This window comes from Crinia signifera, chromosome 3 (assembly GCF_055691185.1).
Source record: "Crinia signifera chromosome 3, ASM5569118v1, whole genome shotgun sequence".
Classification (NCBI taxonomy): Eukaryota; Metazoa; Chordata; class Amphibia; order Anura; family Myobatrachidae; genus Crinia; species Crinia signifera.
Genome location: NC_139219.1, coordinates 292,421,040 through 292,440,685, shown reverse-complemented (window position 1 = coordinate 292,440,685; position 19,646 = coordinate 292,421,040). Strand labels below are relative to the sequence as shown.

The 19,646-nt window shown below is 47.1% G+C and overlaps 1 protein-coding gene across 1 annotated transcript in view; it reads right to left on the bottom strand.

Moving 5' to 3' along the window:
* Positions 1 to 19,646, bottom strand: part of IL20RB (interleukin 20 receptor subunit beta) — a 40,652-nt gene that overhangs the window by 710 nt on the left and 20,296 nt on the right. The window contains exons 5-6 of the mRNA XM_083174793.1: positions 6,898 to 7,048; positions 4,753 to 4,898 (exon numbers count right to left, since the gene is read on the bottom strand). Of these exons, the coding sequence (XP_083030919.1) occupies positions 4,753 to 4,898; positions 6,898 to 7,048 (297 nt within the window). The remainder of the gene's footprint in view (positions 1 to 4,752; positions 4,899 to 6,897; positions 7,049 to 19,646) is intronic.

Genomic DNA, 19,646 nt, shown 5'->3' with positions numbered 1-19,646 from the left:
CCCTTCAAGGTCTAAAGGTGCCCATACACTGCTGTGGTGTCTCGCAGCAGTGTACGGACACCCGACACTCTGCGAGAAGGCCTGCGGAAGGTCCCGGGCGGCAGGGACGCATGCGATCAGTCACAATTTGTTCCGATCTCGCCGCCAGGAAGGAGGTCCCAGGATGGGTGGTCGGACGGCCAGCAGGTCCGACCAGCTGCTCGGGTCTGATGCGCACGGGACCGCACATCAGTCCCGACGGTATGTCAGGGACAGCCGATTTGGTCCAAATTAACGGCCCGAAATCGGACCAAGTCAGCTCAGTGTATGGGGGCCTTAAGGGAGAACGACTATGGGACTTTATGTAACTTCCCCCTGCCTACCCATACTACCCATATAAACTCCTGGTTTAGAATGGTGACACCCAAGACAATTTCACCCAGGATGAAGACAGCCTGAAGGAGCTCTTCAATAGTGTATTTCCTCCTCGGAAAAAATTACTGGATGCAGGAAAATTCCACAATCCAAACAGTTGTCTAACTATGTATGGCGCAGGACAACATGGGGTGTATGGTGCAGGACAACATGGGGTGCAATAAAACACAAATTGTATTAACCGTTTAACATTGGCCCTAAATGTGTGTTTTACGCACTCGCCTGACCAGAAATTCTGTTTTGTACTTTGTAGAAATTCTGTTTTGCTCTATGTAAAACTCATTCCGTTCAATCACATACATGTTAGGCCTGATTCAGACCCACTGGCATTACTCCAATGGTGTAGTTCTGCGCATGTGCGAATGTACGCATGTGCAGACCCTTTGTGGTCACACTCGCTGAGGCATTCATGCAGGCAGGGGAGGGAGGGGGCCAACGGGGAGGCTGGTGCAGAGGAACACCCAGCGTTTTATGGGAGCCTCCATGAAAACCCTGGGCGTCTCCCTGTGAACGCATGCGGGTCATTGCCTGCTCGGGTTGGGCGGCTGACGTCACGTGACTTTTGCGTTTTGGGGGGGAAAGGGGAAGTGGGGAGGTTGACCAGTGCACAGGTTCAAGTACAACACTTAAATTAGAAAAATGATAATAGGATATCCACAAACAATCTATAGATAGAGAGGGAACAAGCTTCTCGGTACTTGTGTATTTTTGGCGGCGCCCGTCGTGGGCATCGTGTGCCTTAACTTTAAGGCACAGGACGCGACGCGATGGACCCGATTTCTCCATAGGCTTCAATGTTAAAATATTTTTAACATTGAACCCGATGGAGAAATCGGGTCCATCGCGTCGCGTCCTGTACCTTAAAGTTAAGGCACACGACGCGACCGACGCGACCGACACGATTTCTCCATAGGCTTCAATGTTAAAATATTTTTAACATTGAAATACTGTCGGTCGCGTCGGACTTGTGCCATTATAATGGCACAAGATCAAATGTAGTTGTTAAAATCCATCTAACATAGAAAACAATGGGAAATGGGCCAATATGGCCCATTTCTCATTGTATATGGCCCCGTCATGTCCAAATATAAATGCCCCCCATTGTCAGCAGCACCCCAGTATTGACGCCAACCCGAAGCGTGGCGAGCGTAGCGAGCCCGCGAGGGGCGGCGGAGCGCGTCCTACGACCTTTTCATACCCCTACTATCCACGTCGGCGTGGAGTTGAGAATAGAATAGTGTGGCGAGTGCAGCGAGCCACCGAGCCCGAAGCGTGGCGAGCGCAGCGAGCCCCGCGAGGGGACGCGGATACCTTCACAGGTATCCGCGTCCCCACGCGGGCTTCACAGGTGTCCGTGGCCACGCGGACACCTGTGAAGTCCGCGAAGGGACGCGTTTACCTGTGAAGGTATCCGCGTCCCCTCGCGGGGCTCGCTGCGCTCGCCACGCTTCGGGCTCGGTGGCTCGCTGCGCTCGTCACGCTTCGGGCTCGGTGGCTCGCTGCGCTCGCCACACTATTCTATTCTCAACTCCACGCCGACGTGGATAGTAGGGGTATGAAAAGGTCGGAGGACGCGCACCGCCGCCCCTCGCGGGCTCGCTGCGCTCGCCACGCTTCGGGTTGACGTCAATACTGGGGTGCCGCTCACAATGGGGGGGCAGTTATATTTGGACATGACGGGGACATATACAATGAAAAATGGGCCATATTGGCCCATTTCCCATTTTATTCCATGTAAAATGGACTTTATCAAGTCCATCTTATCTTGTGCCATTATAATGGCACAAGACCGACGCGACCGACACGATTTCAATGTTAAAATATTTTAACATTGAAGCCTATGGAGAAATCGGGTCCATCGCGTCGGTCGCGTCGTGTGCCATGTTAATGCACACGACGCGACGCGATGGACGCGATGGACCCGATTTTTCACACACGATGGACGCGATCCTCATCGTGGGCGCCGCCAAAATACACAAGTACCAGCTTCTCTAATAACTGAGATGTGTGGAGGTGCACCATTGAGAGTAAAATAGAGCATTTAAGAAAAAAGACACACTATTACTTATATTGCCTATTCATTATAATTGTGTACAAATATTACTGCGTCCATTTCTCTACGTACAGGAATCACCAATAAGAGACACATGTCTGAATACTAATAGATAGAGATTCTTTCTAGTACAACCGGCTGCGGTATATGACTGGCGTATTCTGAACGCCAGTATCTGAATGTATATTTTACTCTTTATATGATACACCTATATTTTTTCACCAACCTCTCAAAATAAGACACATTATTGACAGACTATGCTATTTGTATCTTGTACTCTTGCACTTGGTCACCTAGCGATACTTGATGTCAGTGGCGCAAGTTCGTCCTAGTTGCCCGGAGGCAAGATAAATATTGGTGTCCCTCCAATAGTTCAATCAGTAAGGTGTCTGTCTCCAGTAAGACAGATAATGGGTTCTAATACAGGGTGACACTTGCAAGAAGTGATATTGACGACATTCAATTAACTGATTCAAACTCACAGGGAAGGAGAGGTGCCCCCTTGGGAGCAGGAGCCCAGCGGCAGATGACTTCATTGCCTCCCAGAGTTCTGCCTCTGCTTGATGTCGTATATGTTGATTGCATTACAAGTTAGTATGTTTCCAAACATCTGATGATTTATTAGACCAAGTAGTCAAAAGCACCTCACAATAAATCTGCTTTACTAAACTCAAATGACCAGTCTGAAGATTATTCCATACTAGACACACTGTTTCTTTTCATAGCAAACTGGTTTTTGAAACAAATGATCAATTTTCTCCTATTGGAGATCAGGGAATTCTGGAGATTCTGAGTATCCCAAATAACTCAAGCAGTGTACCTATGCAAGAAATATTATAGACTATTACAGTCATTCTTTTTTCTGTTTATGTGTGTCAATGTCTGTACGTCTGTCTAGTACCTATTTTAAAAAATTTACCATTAAAAGTTACATTTTAGTACACAATAATCAAATCTGGGCACTTTCCCAGCCCCGAGAAATTGTTATACTAGTAATTATCTCATCTCAGGAGAGGCTCCTAGATCTCCTGCTATGTCCCATCACATACCATAAAATAGTTAAAAATCATATCAGACTAATATTTAAGGTCACGTGACTTTTAACTGCAAGCGGCAGAAAAATCATGAGCGACCATCAAATTATTTTTGCGCATGCGGAGGCATGTAAGGGGTTGTGTAAGCATTGGTTGGGGGCGGGCGTTCAGATGGATGGCGGGCAGGCGGTTTGCTAGGCTGCAAAGATATGAAGCCTAGCAAACAGAATCAGACCCATAAATGATACATTGTTCCTCTGTAATTGGGTCAATTACATGGTTTGTAATGGTTTGCCAAATCCCTGTGAGGGCTGGCCATGCCCCTGCAGTAACTGGCCACACCCCTAAACAATGGCCCTCTATCACTGCATTCACCAGACAGGCACTACACGACCCAGCCTGACAATGAGTAGAGGGGGGAACCACCCGCAGCAAACTAAATAAGCAATGTTCAGATGGGAAATAAGAGTATACAACAAATGCATTCTGTCGCATCCTCTTTTTAAGCTGCCGGTACTCTAACTGTCTGTTTCCCATATTTTTTGCAGGTACCTTCATTATCCGTCCTTGTCAAACCAAGCCTAAAAAGACGGGACTGGTGGTACTCAAAGCACCCAAGCAAGAGAACGCTTGGGCTGCCCCAGTTAATGTCGGGAACGTGGTGCTATTGATGGATGCCAAGGAGTCTGTGGGACACAGAGGAGCTAGACAGACCATGACATTAGAAATATTTTATCATGTAGCGAAAGTGGAAAAGGGACAAAGGCTCTGCTGTAAATTAAATTTGGGATATCTATTTTTGGGGCAGATGTATTAACCCTGGAGAAGAGACAAAGTCGAGATAAAGTGAAAGGAGATAACGAACCAGCCAATAAACAGTGTTTAATAATGACAGTTGGGAGTTGATTGGCTGGTGCGTTATCTCCTTCAACTTTATCGCTTCACCAGGCTTAATACATCTGCCCCTTTGTTTTAACATTTTATATCATGATCGTAGCCGCCTCGAACCACCAAGGCATTTTTATTCTTGCTGACATTTAATTTGTCCTTTCCGGGAGACTTTCAGCTGCACTTCGGGGACGCTGCATCATTAAGCCCCGCCCATTACAGATATTTGCCACGATTCCCAGGTGTACGTGATTTGTGTATTTTGCATTAATAAATTTGACCATACCATCAAAATCAGACATTGTTATGTGAAGTTTAAAGAATAAAGGCAAACACCCAGACATTTATGTGATCTTTCCTTACTAAAACATCCGGAATCTCCTCATCTGGGCAGCAGGAGTATCGCATAGAACCCAGGACTTTCCAGCATCCCCAGACCAGAGGCACACACATAACCAGCACCGCTAACACGCAGGGAAGTGCAATTTGTAGAGCTGAATGGGAAGGTGCTGAAGACAAAGCAAAAAGGATTACAGTTACATATACATAGTAAAGCAGGCATGTCCAAACTATGGCCCTCCAGATGTCGTGAAACTACAAGTCCCATCATGCTATGCCACAGTTTGCTATTAGGGAATGCTAAAATGATTGCAAGGCATGCTGGGATGTGTAGTTTTGCAACAGCTGGAGGGCCGCAGTTTGAACATGCCTGTAGTAAGGCAAACAGTGTACTCTATTACAGGGGCGCTCTTCTAAATATAAAATGATACTTTAATTTTTTCAGATGCATTAAAATATATAGAGCAATCAATAACCCACATGGAACATGAAACATAAGTAAACAAAATAGATCACTATAGGGGTCATTCAAATACCTGCAGTAAATGACTGTGGGTGTAAAAGGGTGGTAGCCTTGGGGTTTAACGTCCGTGACTATTCAATGCCAGACTCTTTTTCACCCAAGCCCCTTGTTAACACCCATAAACCTAATGTGTTAATGGGCATTGTTTAAACACAGAATCTGTGAAAGTTCATGGATTTGCATGTTAATAGGGTCTCAGCACCCATTAACCCCGTGGTCATCAGGGATTTTTTCCTGTTTGTTCAGGCACGTAAAAAAAAATCCCAATAAGTGCTGTCCTTGGGCTTATTGCAGGTGGGGATGGCCATCGTTGCCTTTGCCATCAATGTTTTTGTATATCGATGGTCATCCATTTTCACTGATAGAGTGGCCTGTGGGCCAATCAAAATGTGAGGGCGGGGATTCACAGATGTCAGGATAAAAAACTGTTCACAGCCTTTGCTGAGCTCAGGTGCATCCTGTTTCCACTGATCATCCTCGAGATGTTCCTACAGCTTGATTGGAGCCCACCTGTGGTAAATTCAGTTGATTGGACATGATTTAGAATGGCGCACACCTGTCTATATAAGGTCTCACACTGGACAGTGCATGTCAGAGCACAAACCAAGCATGAAGTAAAAAGAATTGTCTGTAGACCTCTGAGACAGGATTGTCTCTTGGCACAAATCTGGGGAAGGGTACAGAAAATATCTGCTGCTTTGAAGGTCCCAATGAGCACAGTGGCCTCCATCATCCGTCAATGGAAGAAGTTTGGAAACACCGGGGCTCTTCCTAGAGCTGTCCGGCGGTGTAAACTTAGCGATCGAGGAGAAGGCCCTTGTCAGGGAGGTGACCAATAACTCGATGGTCAATATTTCATCATTCCTCTGTGGAGAGAGGAGAAACATCCAGTAGGACAAGCATCTCTGCAGCGATCCACCAATCAGGCCTGTATGGTACAGGAGTGGCCAGACGGAATGCACTCTTAGTAAACTGCACATGGCAGCCCACCTGGAGTTTACCAAAATGCACCTGAAGTACTCTCATACCATGAGAAGCAAAAGTCTCTGGTCTGATGAGACAAAGATTGAACTCTTTGACGTGACTGCCAGGCATCATGCTTGGGGCAAACCAGGCACCGCTCATTGCCAGGCCAATGCCATCCCTACAGTGAACCATGGTGGTGGCATCATGCTGTGGGGATGTTTTTCAGAGGCAGGACCTGGAAGACTAGTCGGGATAGAGGGGAAGATGAATGCAGCAATGTACAGAGACATCCTGGATGAAAACCTGCTACTTCAAAAAATTCTATGTGCAGCCCTTCTGATCTACGTCTATGATTTGATGCACACGGGACCCCTCATCGGATGGAATTGGAGATTAGACACATACAATTTGGGCACTTTTCCCCTGATTTCTCAGCCTTATGCATCGGAATCAGGTGAAAAACGCCCACATTGTATAAGCGAATGAGCAGCTTAAGTCCTTTTATGGGTTGGAAATAACTATGCACCTCTGCAAAATGAAATATTTCCATGCACTGCTCCGTAAATCTCTGTACATCGCGCACAATGCCTGCTTTTCACCAAGCACCAGTAAATACTGTAATACCCTATCACTCCCAAACCCAAATACACTAATTACACATGACATACATGTTGTCTTACCTGGCACATGGCGGCAAACTGTCTCACTGCTGCTGCTGCTCCTGTTGATGGAGCTTGCATAAGCAATGACCCGGGCACAGTAGTCATACCCTCCCTCCGCATTCGTGAGATAAGCACGATGAATGTTTTTTTCTGTTTTTACGATCTTCACCTACAATATGAAAATAATATCACAGGTCACACTATCATAGTTCCCGTTATTTTAAATGACTTTCCTGCCTGCGGCTTCTTAGCAGTCGTGCGTGCTAGGGTCTAGGAGACATGTTTAATCATCTTCATTAGATATAAAAAATTCCATTAGGTTATACATCTTACAAAATAGGAACAGATAATGAGAAATGCTTTCTATATCCAGAATTACAGGCAATTAAAAATTATTATAGGAGAGATGTATCAAGGCTTGGAGAGAGAAAAATTGAGTAGTTACAACCAGGGCCGGATTAAGCCTTTGGGGAGCCTGGGGCACTTTAGACAGGGGGGCCCCCTCCCACTTGTCATTAATGGCCACAAATTGCACGGGAGAATATTACACTGTCAAAATACAGAGTAAAGGCAGTATCAATGGGTAACTGCAGGGGAGGGGGGGGGTTAATATAAAAATAAATACATAATACCTCATGAAAAGCCTGTGTTTGGCCATCTGTACCTTACTCTGTAGGAGTCCTGACAGGATCACTGATTAAAAACCCTCCCATGACAAGGCCGCTGCTGCTGCTGTGCGCCTGAGAAGCATATGATGATCTCCACCAAGTAGAGCTCAGCACAAGCCTCTCAGCCTCTGACCAGTTGTGCAAAGTCTCATGGGACTTAGTCAACTCCCAGTAATGCACTGCACACTTGTGCAGTCAGTGTGCCTCAGCTCCCCTTGCTTAGCATCAGTAATCATTGTCACATTGGCAAATAGGTGAAGCTGCAGCACTACCCCACTCCCATGCACAAAACCTTTAGCTAAAAAAAAAAAAAAAAACATGGCAATACAGGGGGCCTCTAGATAGAGGGGGCCCAGGGGTACTGTGCCTCCCCCCACCCACCCCCCTTAATCAAGCCCTGGTTACAACCAATAAGTTTCTGTCATTTCAAAGACTGTGGTGCAGATGTACTGAGCCTGATTAAGTGATAAATTGGAACACAGCAGCCAATCATCTTCTTAACTGTCATTTTTTCAAACACAGCCTGTACCTGTAGCTGATTGGCTGGCGTGTTGTCACATTCCACTTTATCACTTCACCAGGCTTAATACATCTGACCCTGAGAAACAGCAGCTAACTGCATGAAGGTGAATAAGGGAAGGAAAACATGTTGCCTTGGATGTGATCTCACACAGGAAATTAGTTTTTTATTGAAATCATCAATTAAAAAACATTCATAACAATAAGCTTTTACATATCCAAAACATACTGGTAGATAAAATGTATAAATTAACTTCTAAAAGCCAACAGTAAAACGTTCAGTTATGGTAAGATTGAATGGAATGATTCCACGAGAAAACGGGAATTACAGTAGCCTTGTCTAGAATAACCTTCATGGTACACAGTATATTTACACATTTTACTAAGAGCCGAGAAACCTTGGAAGAATGATAATGAAAATTTGACACCTGTGAACATTGGGCCTAATTCGCAATGCAAATGGTTTCCAGTGATGAAGTCCTGCTACTTTTTTCCTGCGCTAGCCGTTTGCAGGGGGGTGGACAGGAAACATGCGCCTGGGGGTGCTAACTGCATGTCTGTACTGCGTGCACATTAATTTGCAAGGTAGGATTTCACTATAACAGGGTGTTGTCTACCTGACCACTGACCGCACCAAATTTGCTGCCGTGCGATCAAGTCTGAATTAGGCCCATTACCTGCAAAGCTTAACTTGGCCCTGGAGAGGTGGTGGAACTCATTTCCCCTTTGGTGTAGGATAACCATGGAGCCACCAGGATCTGAGGAAAGGGAGGTGGCTCCAGCTTGTCAGCGACATTAGTGCCACCTGCATCATCTATTGACGTGGGTGGTGGGGTATATATCTAGTTCTCTGTAAGTTTTTTGGGAATTGTACCTTACAAAAGAAACGTGTGTAGATAATATCCATCAATGCAATGAAGGAATGCAATAAAGGAAGAATTATGTAGAGTTCACTTGAATATATAAACCAGATGAAACATTTAAAACCGTGAAACCTGAACATGGAAATATAAAATATCTTCTGCTATAAAAGGGTTTAAAAAAAAAAAAAAGTTAATTGGTTTCTTTTTATGTTTTCTATTTAAAGGGTTAATTTGAAACCGGTGATTCTAAATCTGTAGGGGTTACTCAGTCCTGATCGATTCTCTGATCATTTGCATAGCCCTGTGATCAGATTGCCGCCTCCCTGCCAGAGTGAAATCCTGCCCTGTGCCAGGCTGTGGAAGGCCTGCGAAAAAAAGACATCACATGCCTTCCCTAAAAGACGCCTGGGCACGCCCTGGCACTCCCGGAAAATGGTTGGTTACCACCCCCCAAAGACCGGCTTCCTGTCAATCAACTTGCGATCGGCTTGCGATTAGAAAAGACGCTGGATTTTATTGCAGGATGGCCTCGGACATACATATTGTGACCCGTATGCATGCGCTGTCAATCGATAATCGCCTGGGCCGCAAATCGATCAGGTCTGAATAACCCCCTGTATTTCTTTGTCTGTAATCATAAATTGCATTATAGTTGTGTGATGTGTTATATATGTTACATCCAGTAGGGGGCGCTATATACTGTTGCGTTTCCTTCTTTCTTTTTTTTACAAATCTATTAAAGAAACTATTCCTATTACTCATTATACAAGATATTCTGATATTTGGACTGGTGCCATTACTAATTACTGTAAGCCACTACTAATTACTGTAAGCCACATACTACTGTACTAGGTGATTCATCGCGCCCTACGGGCGCTCTTCACACCGTCGTAAGGGGCTGCGCCCCCTTAATTTGTGAACGTTTGTATATGAGAAATATGGTTAGAATTGTATGAAAGATGCCCTGTATTGCAACTTAGGTGTCCGCGAATCGCGGGAGGGGGGGTCGCGGAGGGTGCCGCGAATTGCAGGAGGGGGGGTCGCGGGGGGTGCCGCGAATTGCAGGAGGGGGGGTTGTGGGGGGGTGGATGCTGCAAATCGCGGGAGGGATTGCAGAGAATCGCGGGAGGGGGGTCGCGGGGTGGGTTGCCGCAAATCGCGGGAGGGGGGTTACGGGGGTTGCGGCGAATCATGGTAGGGGGGGTCGCGGGGGGTGTGCCGTGAATCACGGGAGGGGGGGTCACGGGGTGGGGTGCCGAGAATCGCGGGGGGGTGTGTGTGTGCCGTGAATCGCGGGAGTGGGGGTTGCGGGGGGGTGGGGGGGTGTGACGCGAATCGCCACAAGAAAAAATCAACACAGAAAGGTCAACACATGTAAATGTTGACATAAGTGTGGCACTTCATTGGTGTCCATGTCGACACATGAGAATGAATATGAAAATATTCAAAAAATGAAAAAAAAAAACTTCAAAAACTCATGTCAACCTTTTTCATTGTCGACCATAGCCATGTCAGTGTTTTCCATGTGCAATTTATTTCTGGAGCTGCCGCGAATCGCGGGGGGGTGCCGCGAATTGCGGGAGGGGGGGTCGCGGGGGTGGGTGCCGCGAATCGCGGGAGGGGGGGGTACGGGGCGGGGGTTGCGGCGAATCATGGGAGGGGGGGTCGCGGGGGTGTGCCGTGAATCACGGGAGGGGGGGTCACGGGGTGGGGTGCCGAGAATCACGGGGGAGGTGTGTGTGTGTGTGCCGTGAATCGCGGGAGTGGGGGTTGTGGGGGGGGGGGTGGGGGGGGGGGTGACGCAAATCGCCACAAGAAAAAATCAACACAGAAAGGTCAACACATGTAAATGTTGACATAAGTGTGGCACTTCATTGGTGTCCATGTCGACACATGAGAATGAATATGAAAATATTCAAAAAATGAAAAAAAAAGGTACTTGTGAGTTATCCGGGCTGCCGATTTCTAAATCGGGTCGGATCGGGCACATCGCATCGCATCGCATGCGACCATCGGATGCGATGCGATGCGATGACCCGATTTTTCCATAGGAATCAATGTTAAAATGGACTGAGTCCATTTTAACATGGAATTCAATGGGAAAAAGGGGTCCTTTTCATACCCCTACTATCCAAGTGGGCATGGAGTTGGATATAAACCTGTGGCGAGCGTAGCGAGCCACCGAGCCCGAAGCGTGGCGAGCGTAGCGAGCCCCGCGAGGGGACACAGAATACCGTCCCCTCGCGGGGCTCGCTTCGCTCGCCACGCTTCGGGCTCGGTGGCTCGCTACGCTCGCCACAGGTTTACATCCAACTCCATGCCCACTTGGATAGTAGGGGTATGAAAAGGACCCCTTTTTCCCATTGAATTCCATGTTAAAATGGACTCAGTCCATTTTAACATTGATTCCTATGGAAAAATCGGGTCATCGCATCCGATGATCGCATGCGATGCGATGCGATGCGATATCGCATCGCATCGCATCTGATTGTATGCCTTAACTTAAGGCATACAATCAAAAAATCGGCAGCCCGGATAACTCACAAGTACCAAAAAAAAAACTTCAAAAACTCATGTCAACCTTTTTCATTGTCGACCATAGCCATGTCAGTGTTTTCCATGTGCAATTTAATTCTGGAGCTGCCGCGAATCACGGGGGGTGCCGCGAATTGCGGGAGGGGGGGGTCGCGGGGTTGGGTGCCGCGAATCGCGGGAGGGCGGGGTTCACAGGGGTTCCGGTGGGGGTTTGCCGCGAATTGCGGGAGGTGGGGGGTCACGGGGGGTGCCGCGAATCGCGGGAGGGGGGGTTGCGGTGGGGTGTGACGCGAATCGCCACAAGAAAAAATCAACACAGAAAGGTCAACACATGTAAATGTTGACATAAGTGTGCCACTTCATTGGTGTCCATGTTGACACATGACAATGAATATGAAAACATTCAAAAAATGAAATAAATCTTCAAAAACTCATGTCAACCTTTTTCATTGTCGACCATAGCCATGTCAGTGTTTTCCATGTGCAATTTAATTCTGGAGCTGCCGCGAATCACGGGGGGGTGCCGCGAATTGCGGGAGGGGGGGGGGTTGCGGGGGGTGGGTGCCGCGAATTGCGGGAGAGCGGGGTTCATGGGGGTTCCGGTGGGGGGTTGCCGCGAATTGCGGGAGGGGGGGGGGCGCGGGGGGGTGCCGGGGTGCCGCGAATCGCCGGAGGGGGGGTTGCGGGGGGTGTGACGCGAATCGCCACAAGAAAAAATCAACACAGAAAGGTCAACACATGTAAATGTTGACATAAGTGTGCCACTTCATTGGTGTTCATGTCGACACATGACAATGAATATGAAAAAATTAAAAAAATTTAAAATAAATCTTCAAAAACTCATGTCAACCTTTTTCATTGTCAACCATAGCCATGTCAGTGTTTTGCATGTGCCATTTTATCCTGGGGCTGCTGCGAATTGCGGGGGGGGGGGCCGCGAATCGCGGGAGGGGGGTCGCAGGGGGGGTGCCGCCAATCGTGCAAGGGGGGGTCGCGGGGGGGTTCTTTTTGCCGCAAATCGCGGGAGGGAGGTCGCGGGGGGGGGTGTTTTTTCCGCGATTCGCGGGAGGGGGGGTCGCGGGGTGGTGGTTATGCCGCGAATTGCGGGAGGGGTCGTGGGGGGGTTCTTTTTGCAGCGAATCGCGGGAGGGGGGGTCGCGGGGGTGTTTTTGCTGTGAATCGCGGTAGGGGGGGTCGCGGGGGAGCGGGTGTTTTTGCAGCGAATCGCGGGAGGGGGGGACGCGCGGGGGGGGAGGTTTTGCCGCAAATCGCGGGAGGGGGGCGCTCACCTGGTGGCTGTGGAGTAGCAGTGCTGGGCAACATGAGAAGGCAGTGGGTGTCTGGCACTGTCTGTGGGCTCACTGGGCTGGTTCTCTGTCACATACCTCCCAACATGACCCTCTCCAGGAGGGACACAATGCTCTGTTTCTAGACTTCCCCTTAATGTATGATTGCCATCACCTGTTTTAAACAGGTTAATTTCTCAGAAAGGTGTTCAGCACAGATGAAGGCAATCACACATTAAGAGGAAAGTCCAGGAACAGAGCGTTATAGACACAGACACCCACTTTGAGTGACAGATGTAGCCAAATATATAGGAGATGTGAATGCTGCATTTCAGTTCCTGAGCCTGCAGAAAACTAAAGGTGTATATTTATTATATTTAATGGTATTTTAAGCAGTGAAGAGCAACCAATCAATTAGATTCTACTGTGTATATTTACTAATATGGAAGTTCTATTGAAGATGGGATGTTACTATGGGCAACCAATCAGAATCTTCTAGAACAGCGGTGGCCGGACTTTTGTAGCACGGGATCTACTTTTTGTACTCTTACTTACCGATGATCTACCTGCGTCTCCCCTGTGAAAAACATTCCCTTCCCAGTGCAATACGTCCATTATTCATTATGCTAAAATTCACATTATGAGACAAAATTCACATTATGCCACACGGTATGAGCTAAAATTCACATCATGCCACACAATAGGAGCCACAATTCACATTATGCCACATCATAGGAGTCAAATTATACATTATGCCACACCATAGGGGCCAAAATTGCGGTAGGGGGGTTGTGGGGGTCAGTTAATTGCGGGAGGGGGGGTCGCGGGGGTCCGTGAATCGCGGGAGGGGCGCGGGGGCGCCGTGAATCAAGGGAGGGGGGGCGCGGGGGTCTGCGAATCACGCGGGGGGCATGAATCGCGGGAGGGAGGGGGTGCCGTGAATCGCGTGAGGGGGGGTCGCGGGAGTGCCGCGAATCGCGGGGAGGTCACAGGGGGGCTCGTGAATCACGTGAGGGGGTCGCGGGGGTTCCCGCGAATCACGGGGGTGTCGCGGGGGTCCCACGAATCTCGGGATGGGGGGGTCCAGGGGGGGGGGGGTTGCTGGCAGAGGGGGGGGGGGCAGACCTGCCGCTCACCTGGTGGCTGTGGAGTAATGGTGGATGGTGGGCGGGGGGAGGTGATGTCAAGGGGGTGGGGTGTGTAGAACACTGGTCTTTTCCTTAAGGGGGGCGGGATTGTGTATCCCGCTGGACGGGAACGTTATACACATAGAACACTGGTCTTTTCCCTACGGGGGGCGGGTTTGTGTATCCCGCTGGGCGGGAACGTTATATACACAGGGGATGAGTGACAGATCTGGCTAAATATATAAGAGATAGCACCTTCTAGAAGACAATAGCTCAAATCGATTTGGTTGCTAATGGCAACATCTCCACTTTAACAAAAAAAAAATCCTGCACCTTAGTAAATATACCCCTAACAGTGCAAACCCCAACATAATGTAGCTCTAATCTCTATTGATAACAGATGTGACACAGTACTAGTAAATAATAATATGCAGCATAACCCAAAGATGCTGTTGGAAACATATTAAATGAAGGGTTAATGCTGAATTTTCCCATTTTGCTCCCATTAACCCCTTCCCGACATTTGACGTACATTTACGTCATGGTCGGGATGTACTTCCCGACACATGGCATAAATGTACGTCATGAATGTAAACTGTCACCGCGTCTATAGACGCGGTGACAGAGTGACGATGGCTGCTGTCCCTGACAGCAGACATCTTCCCTCATTGCCCAGGGGGGGCAGCGATGCCCCCCCCCATCGGCGATCGCTGTGATTGGCTGTTCAAATGTGAACAGCCAATTACAGCGTTTTCTGTGTACCGGCGAATAACGTCGCTCGGTAACACAGGGATCGGTGGTGATTGGTGCTGTTAAGTACAGCACCAATCACCACCGGGTGTAAAGGGCTCACTGGTGGTCACCCCACCTCACCCCACCTGCCCCCAAGGCTGTGATTGGTCCGTCGGACCGACGGACCAATCACAGCCATTACACCTCACAGAAAATAACGGAGACAGCCCTGCAGCCGCCATTCCGGTCAGGAACAGCGTGCAGAGCGGTCTCCGTGCCCATCTGTCCCCTTATACTGACCTGATCAGCGTTGGTGGCATCCGTGCTGCCAGCTGCTGCTGCTTCCTGGTTGCTGTGGTTGCTGTTGCTTCCTGGTGCTTGTGCTGCTGCTGCTGCAGCGTCATTGTGTCAGAGAATATAATATTGTGTGATATAATTTTGTCTCTGCTGCCCCCCTTTTGTGCTGATCAGTATAAATTAACTGATCAGCAACTTTTTTGGGGTGCAGGTTTTTTTTTTATATATATACCCTGTCAGGTTGCACCAAAAGTTGTGTGCCTGCTGCCCCTCACTGCTAATCAGTGTTGCATCACTGATCAGCAGTTTTTTTTACACCCACGGTGATTTTGTGGGTGTCCTGTGGCCGCTGAGCGCTGATCAGTGACGTACATCACTGATCAGCATTTTTGGCACAGGGTTGATCTAATTATTTTTTTTTTTGGATCAAATTCCTGTTGCCTTTGACTCATCAGCAGTTTTTTTTAATTTTTTTTTTTGGAGGGTGCTGTGGGGTCTATTTTTAAAAAATTTTTTACACCCACGGTGATTTTGTGGGTGTCCTGTGGCCGCTGAGCGCTGATCAGTGACGTACATCACTGATCAGCATTTTTGGCACAGGGTTGATCTAATTTTTTTTTTTTGGAACAAATTCCTGTTGCCTTTGACTCATCAGCAGTTTTTTTTAATTTTTTTTTTTTGGAGGGTGCTGTGGGGTCTATTTTTAAAAAAAATTTTACACCCACGGTGATTTTGTGGGTGTCCTGTGGCCGCTGAGCGCTGATCAGTGACGGACGTTACTGACCAACATCTGTGCTCAATTTTTGGCGCAGGAGCTTTTTTTTTTTTCTTTTAACTTACACGTGTTAAAGCACTACATACACACTACATACCCCCCGTGTTGAAATAAAGTTTGTACCCCCCCTACACTATACACGTGTTGAAACACTACACTTACACAAACACAAAAATAATAAAAATGTCCCAATCATCGCAAAGACTGTTTTCAGCGGAGGAGGCATATGCCCTTATTGCCTCTGACACTGACACAGCCAGTGAAGAAAGCGATGAATTTGCATTCGTCTTAAGCTCCTCTTCCTCCTCTAGTGATGAGGGACCCCCTCAAAGACGCCCCCGTAGAGCAGCTGAGACCCCCCCCCAATGATTGATCTCGTATGGACCCCACCACTAGACAATTTTGAGCCCCAGGTTCCTGAGTTTTTGGCCAACCCAGGAATCCAATTTGATACTACAGGCCTCAAAGAAATTGACTTTTTCAAAGTCTTTTTCTCTGATGATTTTATAAATTTAATGGTGGACCAAAGTAATTTATATGCCCAGCAGTTTATTGCCCAAAACCCCACGTCATCATTTGCTAGGTGGACCCCTGTAGATGCAGTAGAGATGATGACGTTTTGGGGTCTGATGTTACATATGGGCATAGTTAAAAAGCCAGAAATTAGACAATATTGGAGTACAGATGTTCTGTACAGCACCCCACTTCATCGTATGGCCATGACCCGGACTCGTTTTGAGACGATCCTTAAATTTTTGCATTACAACGATAATGCACAGTGCCCACCCAGAGATGATCCCACCTTTGACCGGCTATTCAAAGTCAGGCTGGTCATTGATCATTTCAGCGCCAAATTTGCTGAGATGTACATCCCCGAAAAATTCATTTGTGTAGACGAGTCACTGATACATTTTAAAGGAAGGGTTAAATTCCGCCAGTACCTTCCCAATAAGAGGGCAAGGTATGGCATAAAAATGTATAAGCTGTGCGAAAGTACCTCAGGGTACACCCACAGGTTTAGGGTATATGAAGGGAAGGACACAAGAATTGAACTGCCAGAATGCCCCCCTCCCTCGTAGGTGTTAGTGGAAAGATTGTCTGGGATTTAGTGCACCCCTTCCTGGATAAGGGTTATCACCTCTATGTGGATAACTTTTACACCAGCATCCCCCTGTTTGAGGCCCTTGGTTCAAGAGGTACAGCAGCTTGCGGTACTGTGCGCAAGAACCAAAGAGGCCTCCCAAAAACGCACGTTGCCCAATTACTGAGAAAGGGTGAAAGCAGGGCACAATCCACCGAAAATATGTTGTTGGTCAAATATAAGGACAAGAGAGATGTCCTTATACTGACAACAATTCACGGAGACAGTACCACCTCCGTCCCTGTACGAGGTACCAGTACCCACACCTCAAAACCTATTTGTATCCTAGATTACAATAAGTACATGGGCGGAGTGGATCTTTCAGATCAGGTACTGAAGCCGTACAGTGCCCTGCGGAAAACAAAAATATGGTATAAGAAGCTGGCCGTGTATATCATCCAGATGGCACTGTATAACGCTTACGTACTATTCCGTTCTACCAGCCAGACGGGGACATTTATGCACTTTCAAGAGGAAGTCATAAAGGGCCTAATATTTGGGAACCAGCAGGCAGAGGGCCCCAGTACTTCTAGTACTGGCCCCAGTACTTCTAGTACTGGCCCCCATATTGTATCAGGGCAGCATTTTCCTAACGAAATCCCCTCCACTGGAAAAAAGGGCAGGACACAAAAAAGGTGCAAAGTTTGCTATAAAAAGGGAATAAGAAAGCAAACTATTTTCCACTGTGAAACTTGCCCCGACAAACCCGGCCTATGTATGAAGGAGTGTTTTAAAATATACCACACATCCATGGATTATTAGGTTCATCATTTCACCGTGCTTCGGGGGTCTTGCTAATGCGACATAGCACCCACCATTCATTCCACCAGAATCTGTGCTGCAAAATCCAAATATCACTCCTTCCCTTCTGAGTCCTGCCATGCACCCAAATGGTATTTTTTGGTCACATATGAGGCATTGCCGTACTCTTGAGAAATTGCGGCACAGATTTTGGGGTGCTTTGTCTCCTTCATTCCTTGTGAAAATGAAAAATTTTGAGCCAGAACTGCATTTTTGTGTAAAAAAATTTAATTTTTCATTTTCACAGCCCAGTTGTACCAAAATTGGTGAAACCCCTGGGGGTTTGAAATGTACACTATACCCCTAGATGAATTCCCTGAGGGGTGTAGTTTGCAAAATGGGGTCACTTGTGGGGGGGTTCCACTGTATTGGTGCTTCGGGGGTCTTGTTAATGCGACATAGCACCCACCATTCATTCCACCAGAATCTGTGCTGCAAAATCCAAATATCACTCCTTCCCTTCTGAGTCCTGCCATGCACCCAAATGGTATTTTTTGGTCACATATGAGGCATTGCCGTACTCGGGAGAAATTGCGGCACAGATTTTTGGGTGCTTTGTCTCCTTCATTCCTTGTGAAAATGAAAAATTTTGAGCCAGAACTGCATTTTTGTGTAAAAAAATGTAATTTTTCATTTTCACAGCCCAGTTGTACCAAAATTGGTGAAACCCCTGGGGGTTTGAAATGTACACTATACCCCTAGATGAATTCCCTGAGGGGTGTAGTTTGCAAAATGGGGTCACTTGTGGGGGGGTTCCACTGTATTGGTGCTTTGGGGGTCTTGCTAATGCGACATAGCACCCACCATTCATTCCACCAGAATCTGTGCTGCAAAATCCAAATATCACTCCTTCCCTTCTGAGTCCTGCCATTTTTTGGTCACATATGAGGCATTGCCATACTCGGGAGAAATTGCGGCACAGATTTTGGGGTGCTTTGTCTCCTTCATTCCTTGTGAAAATGAAAAATTTTGAGCCAGAACTGCATTTTTGTGTAAAAAAATGTAATTTTTCATTTTCACAGCCCAGTTGTACCAAAATTGGTGAAACCCCTGGGGGTTTGAAATGTACACTATACCCCTAGATGAATTCCCTGAGGGGTGTAGTTTGCAAAATGGGGTCACTTGTGGGGGGGTTCCACTGTATTGGTGCTTCGGGGGTCTTGCTAATGCGACATAGCACCCACAATTCATTCCACCAGAATCTGTGCTGCAAAATCCAAATATCACTCCTTCCCTTCTGAGTCCTGCCATGCACCCAAATGGTATTTTTTGGTCACATATGAAGCATTGCCGTACTCGGGAGAAATTGCGGCACAGTTTTTGGGGTGCTTTGTCTCCTTCATTCCTTGTGAAAATGAAAAATTTTGAGCCAGAACTGCATTTTTGTGTAAAAAAATGTCATTTTTCATTTTCACAGCCCAGTTGTACCAAAATTGGTGAAACCCCTGGGGGTTTGAAATGTACACTATACCCCTAGATGAATTCCCTGAGGGGTGTAGTTTGCAAAATGGGGTCACTTGTGGGGGGGTTCCACTGTATTGGTGCTTCGGGGGTCTTGCTAATGCGACATAGCACCCACCATTCATTCCACCAGAATCTGTGCTGCATTGGGGGAATCAATTTTTAGTCACATTTCTCTAGTTAAATCTACTGTGTCCCTTAGAAAAATGTATTAAAATTGAAAATCAGCAAAAAAAATGAAATTTTGAAATTTCACCTACACTTTGTTTTAATTCCTGTGAAACACCTAAAGGGTTAACAAACTTCCAAAATGCTGTTTTGAATACTGTGAGGGGTGCAGTTTTTGAAATGGCATCATTTATGGGGGTGTCTCACATACAAGTCCCTCAAAGTCACATCAGAACTGAACTGGTCCCTAAAAAAATCAGTGTTTGAAATTTTCTTGAAAATTTGAGAATTTGCTATTCATATTTTAAGCCTCCTAGTGTCCAAAAAAATTAAAAGGAGGTTGAAATAATGATGGCAACATAAAGTAGACATATGGTCTTTGTTAGTTATTAAC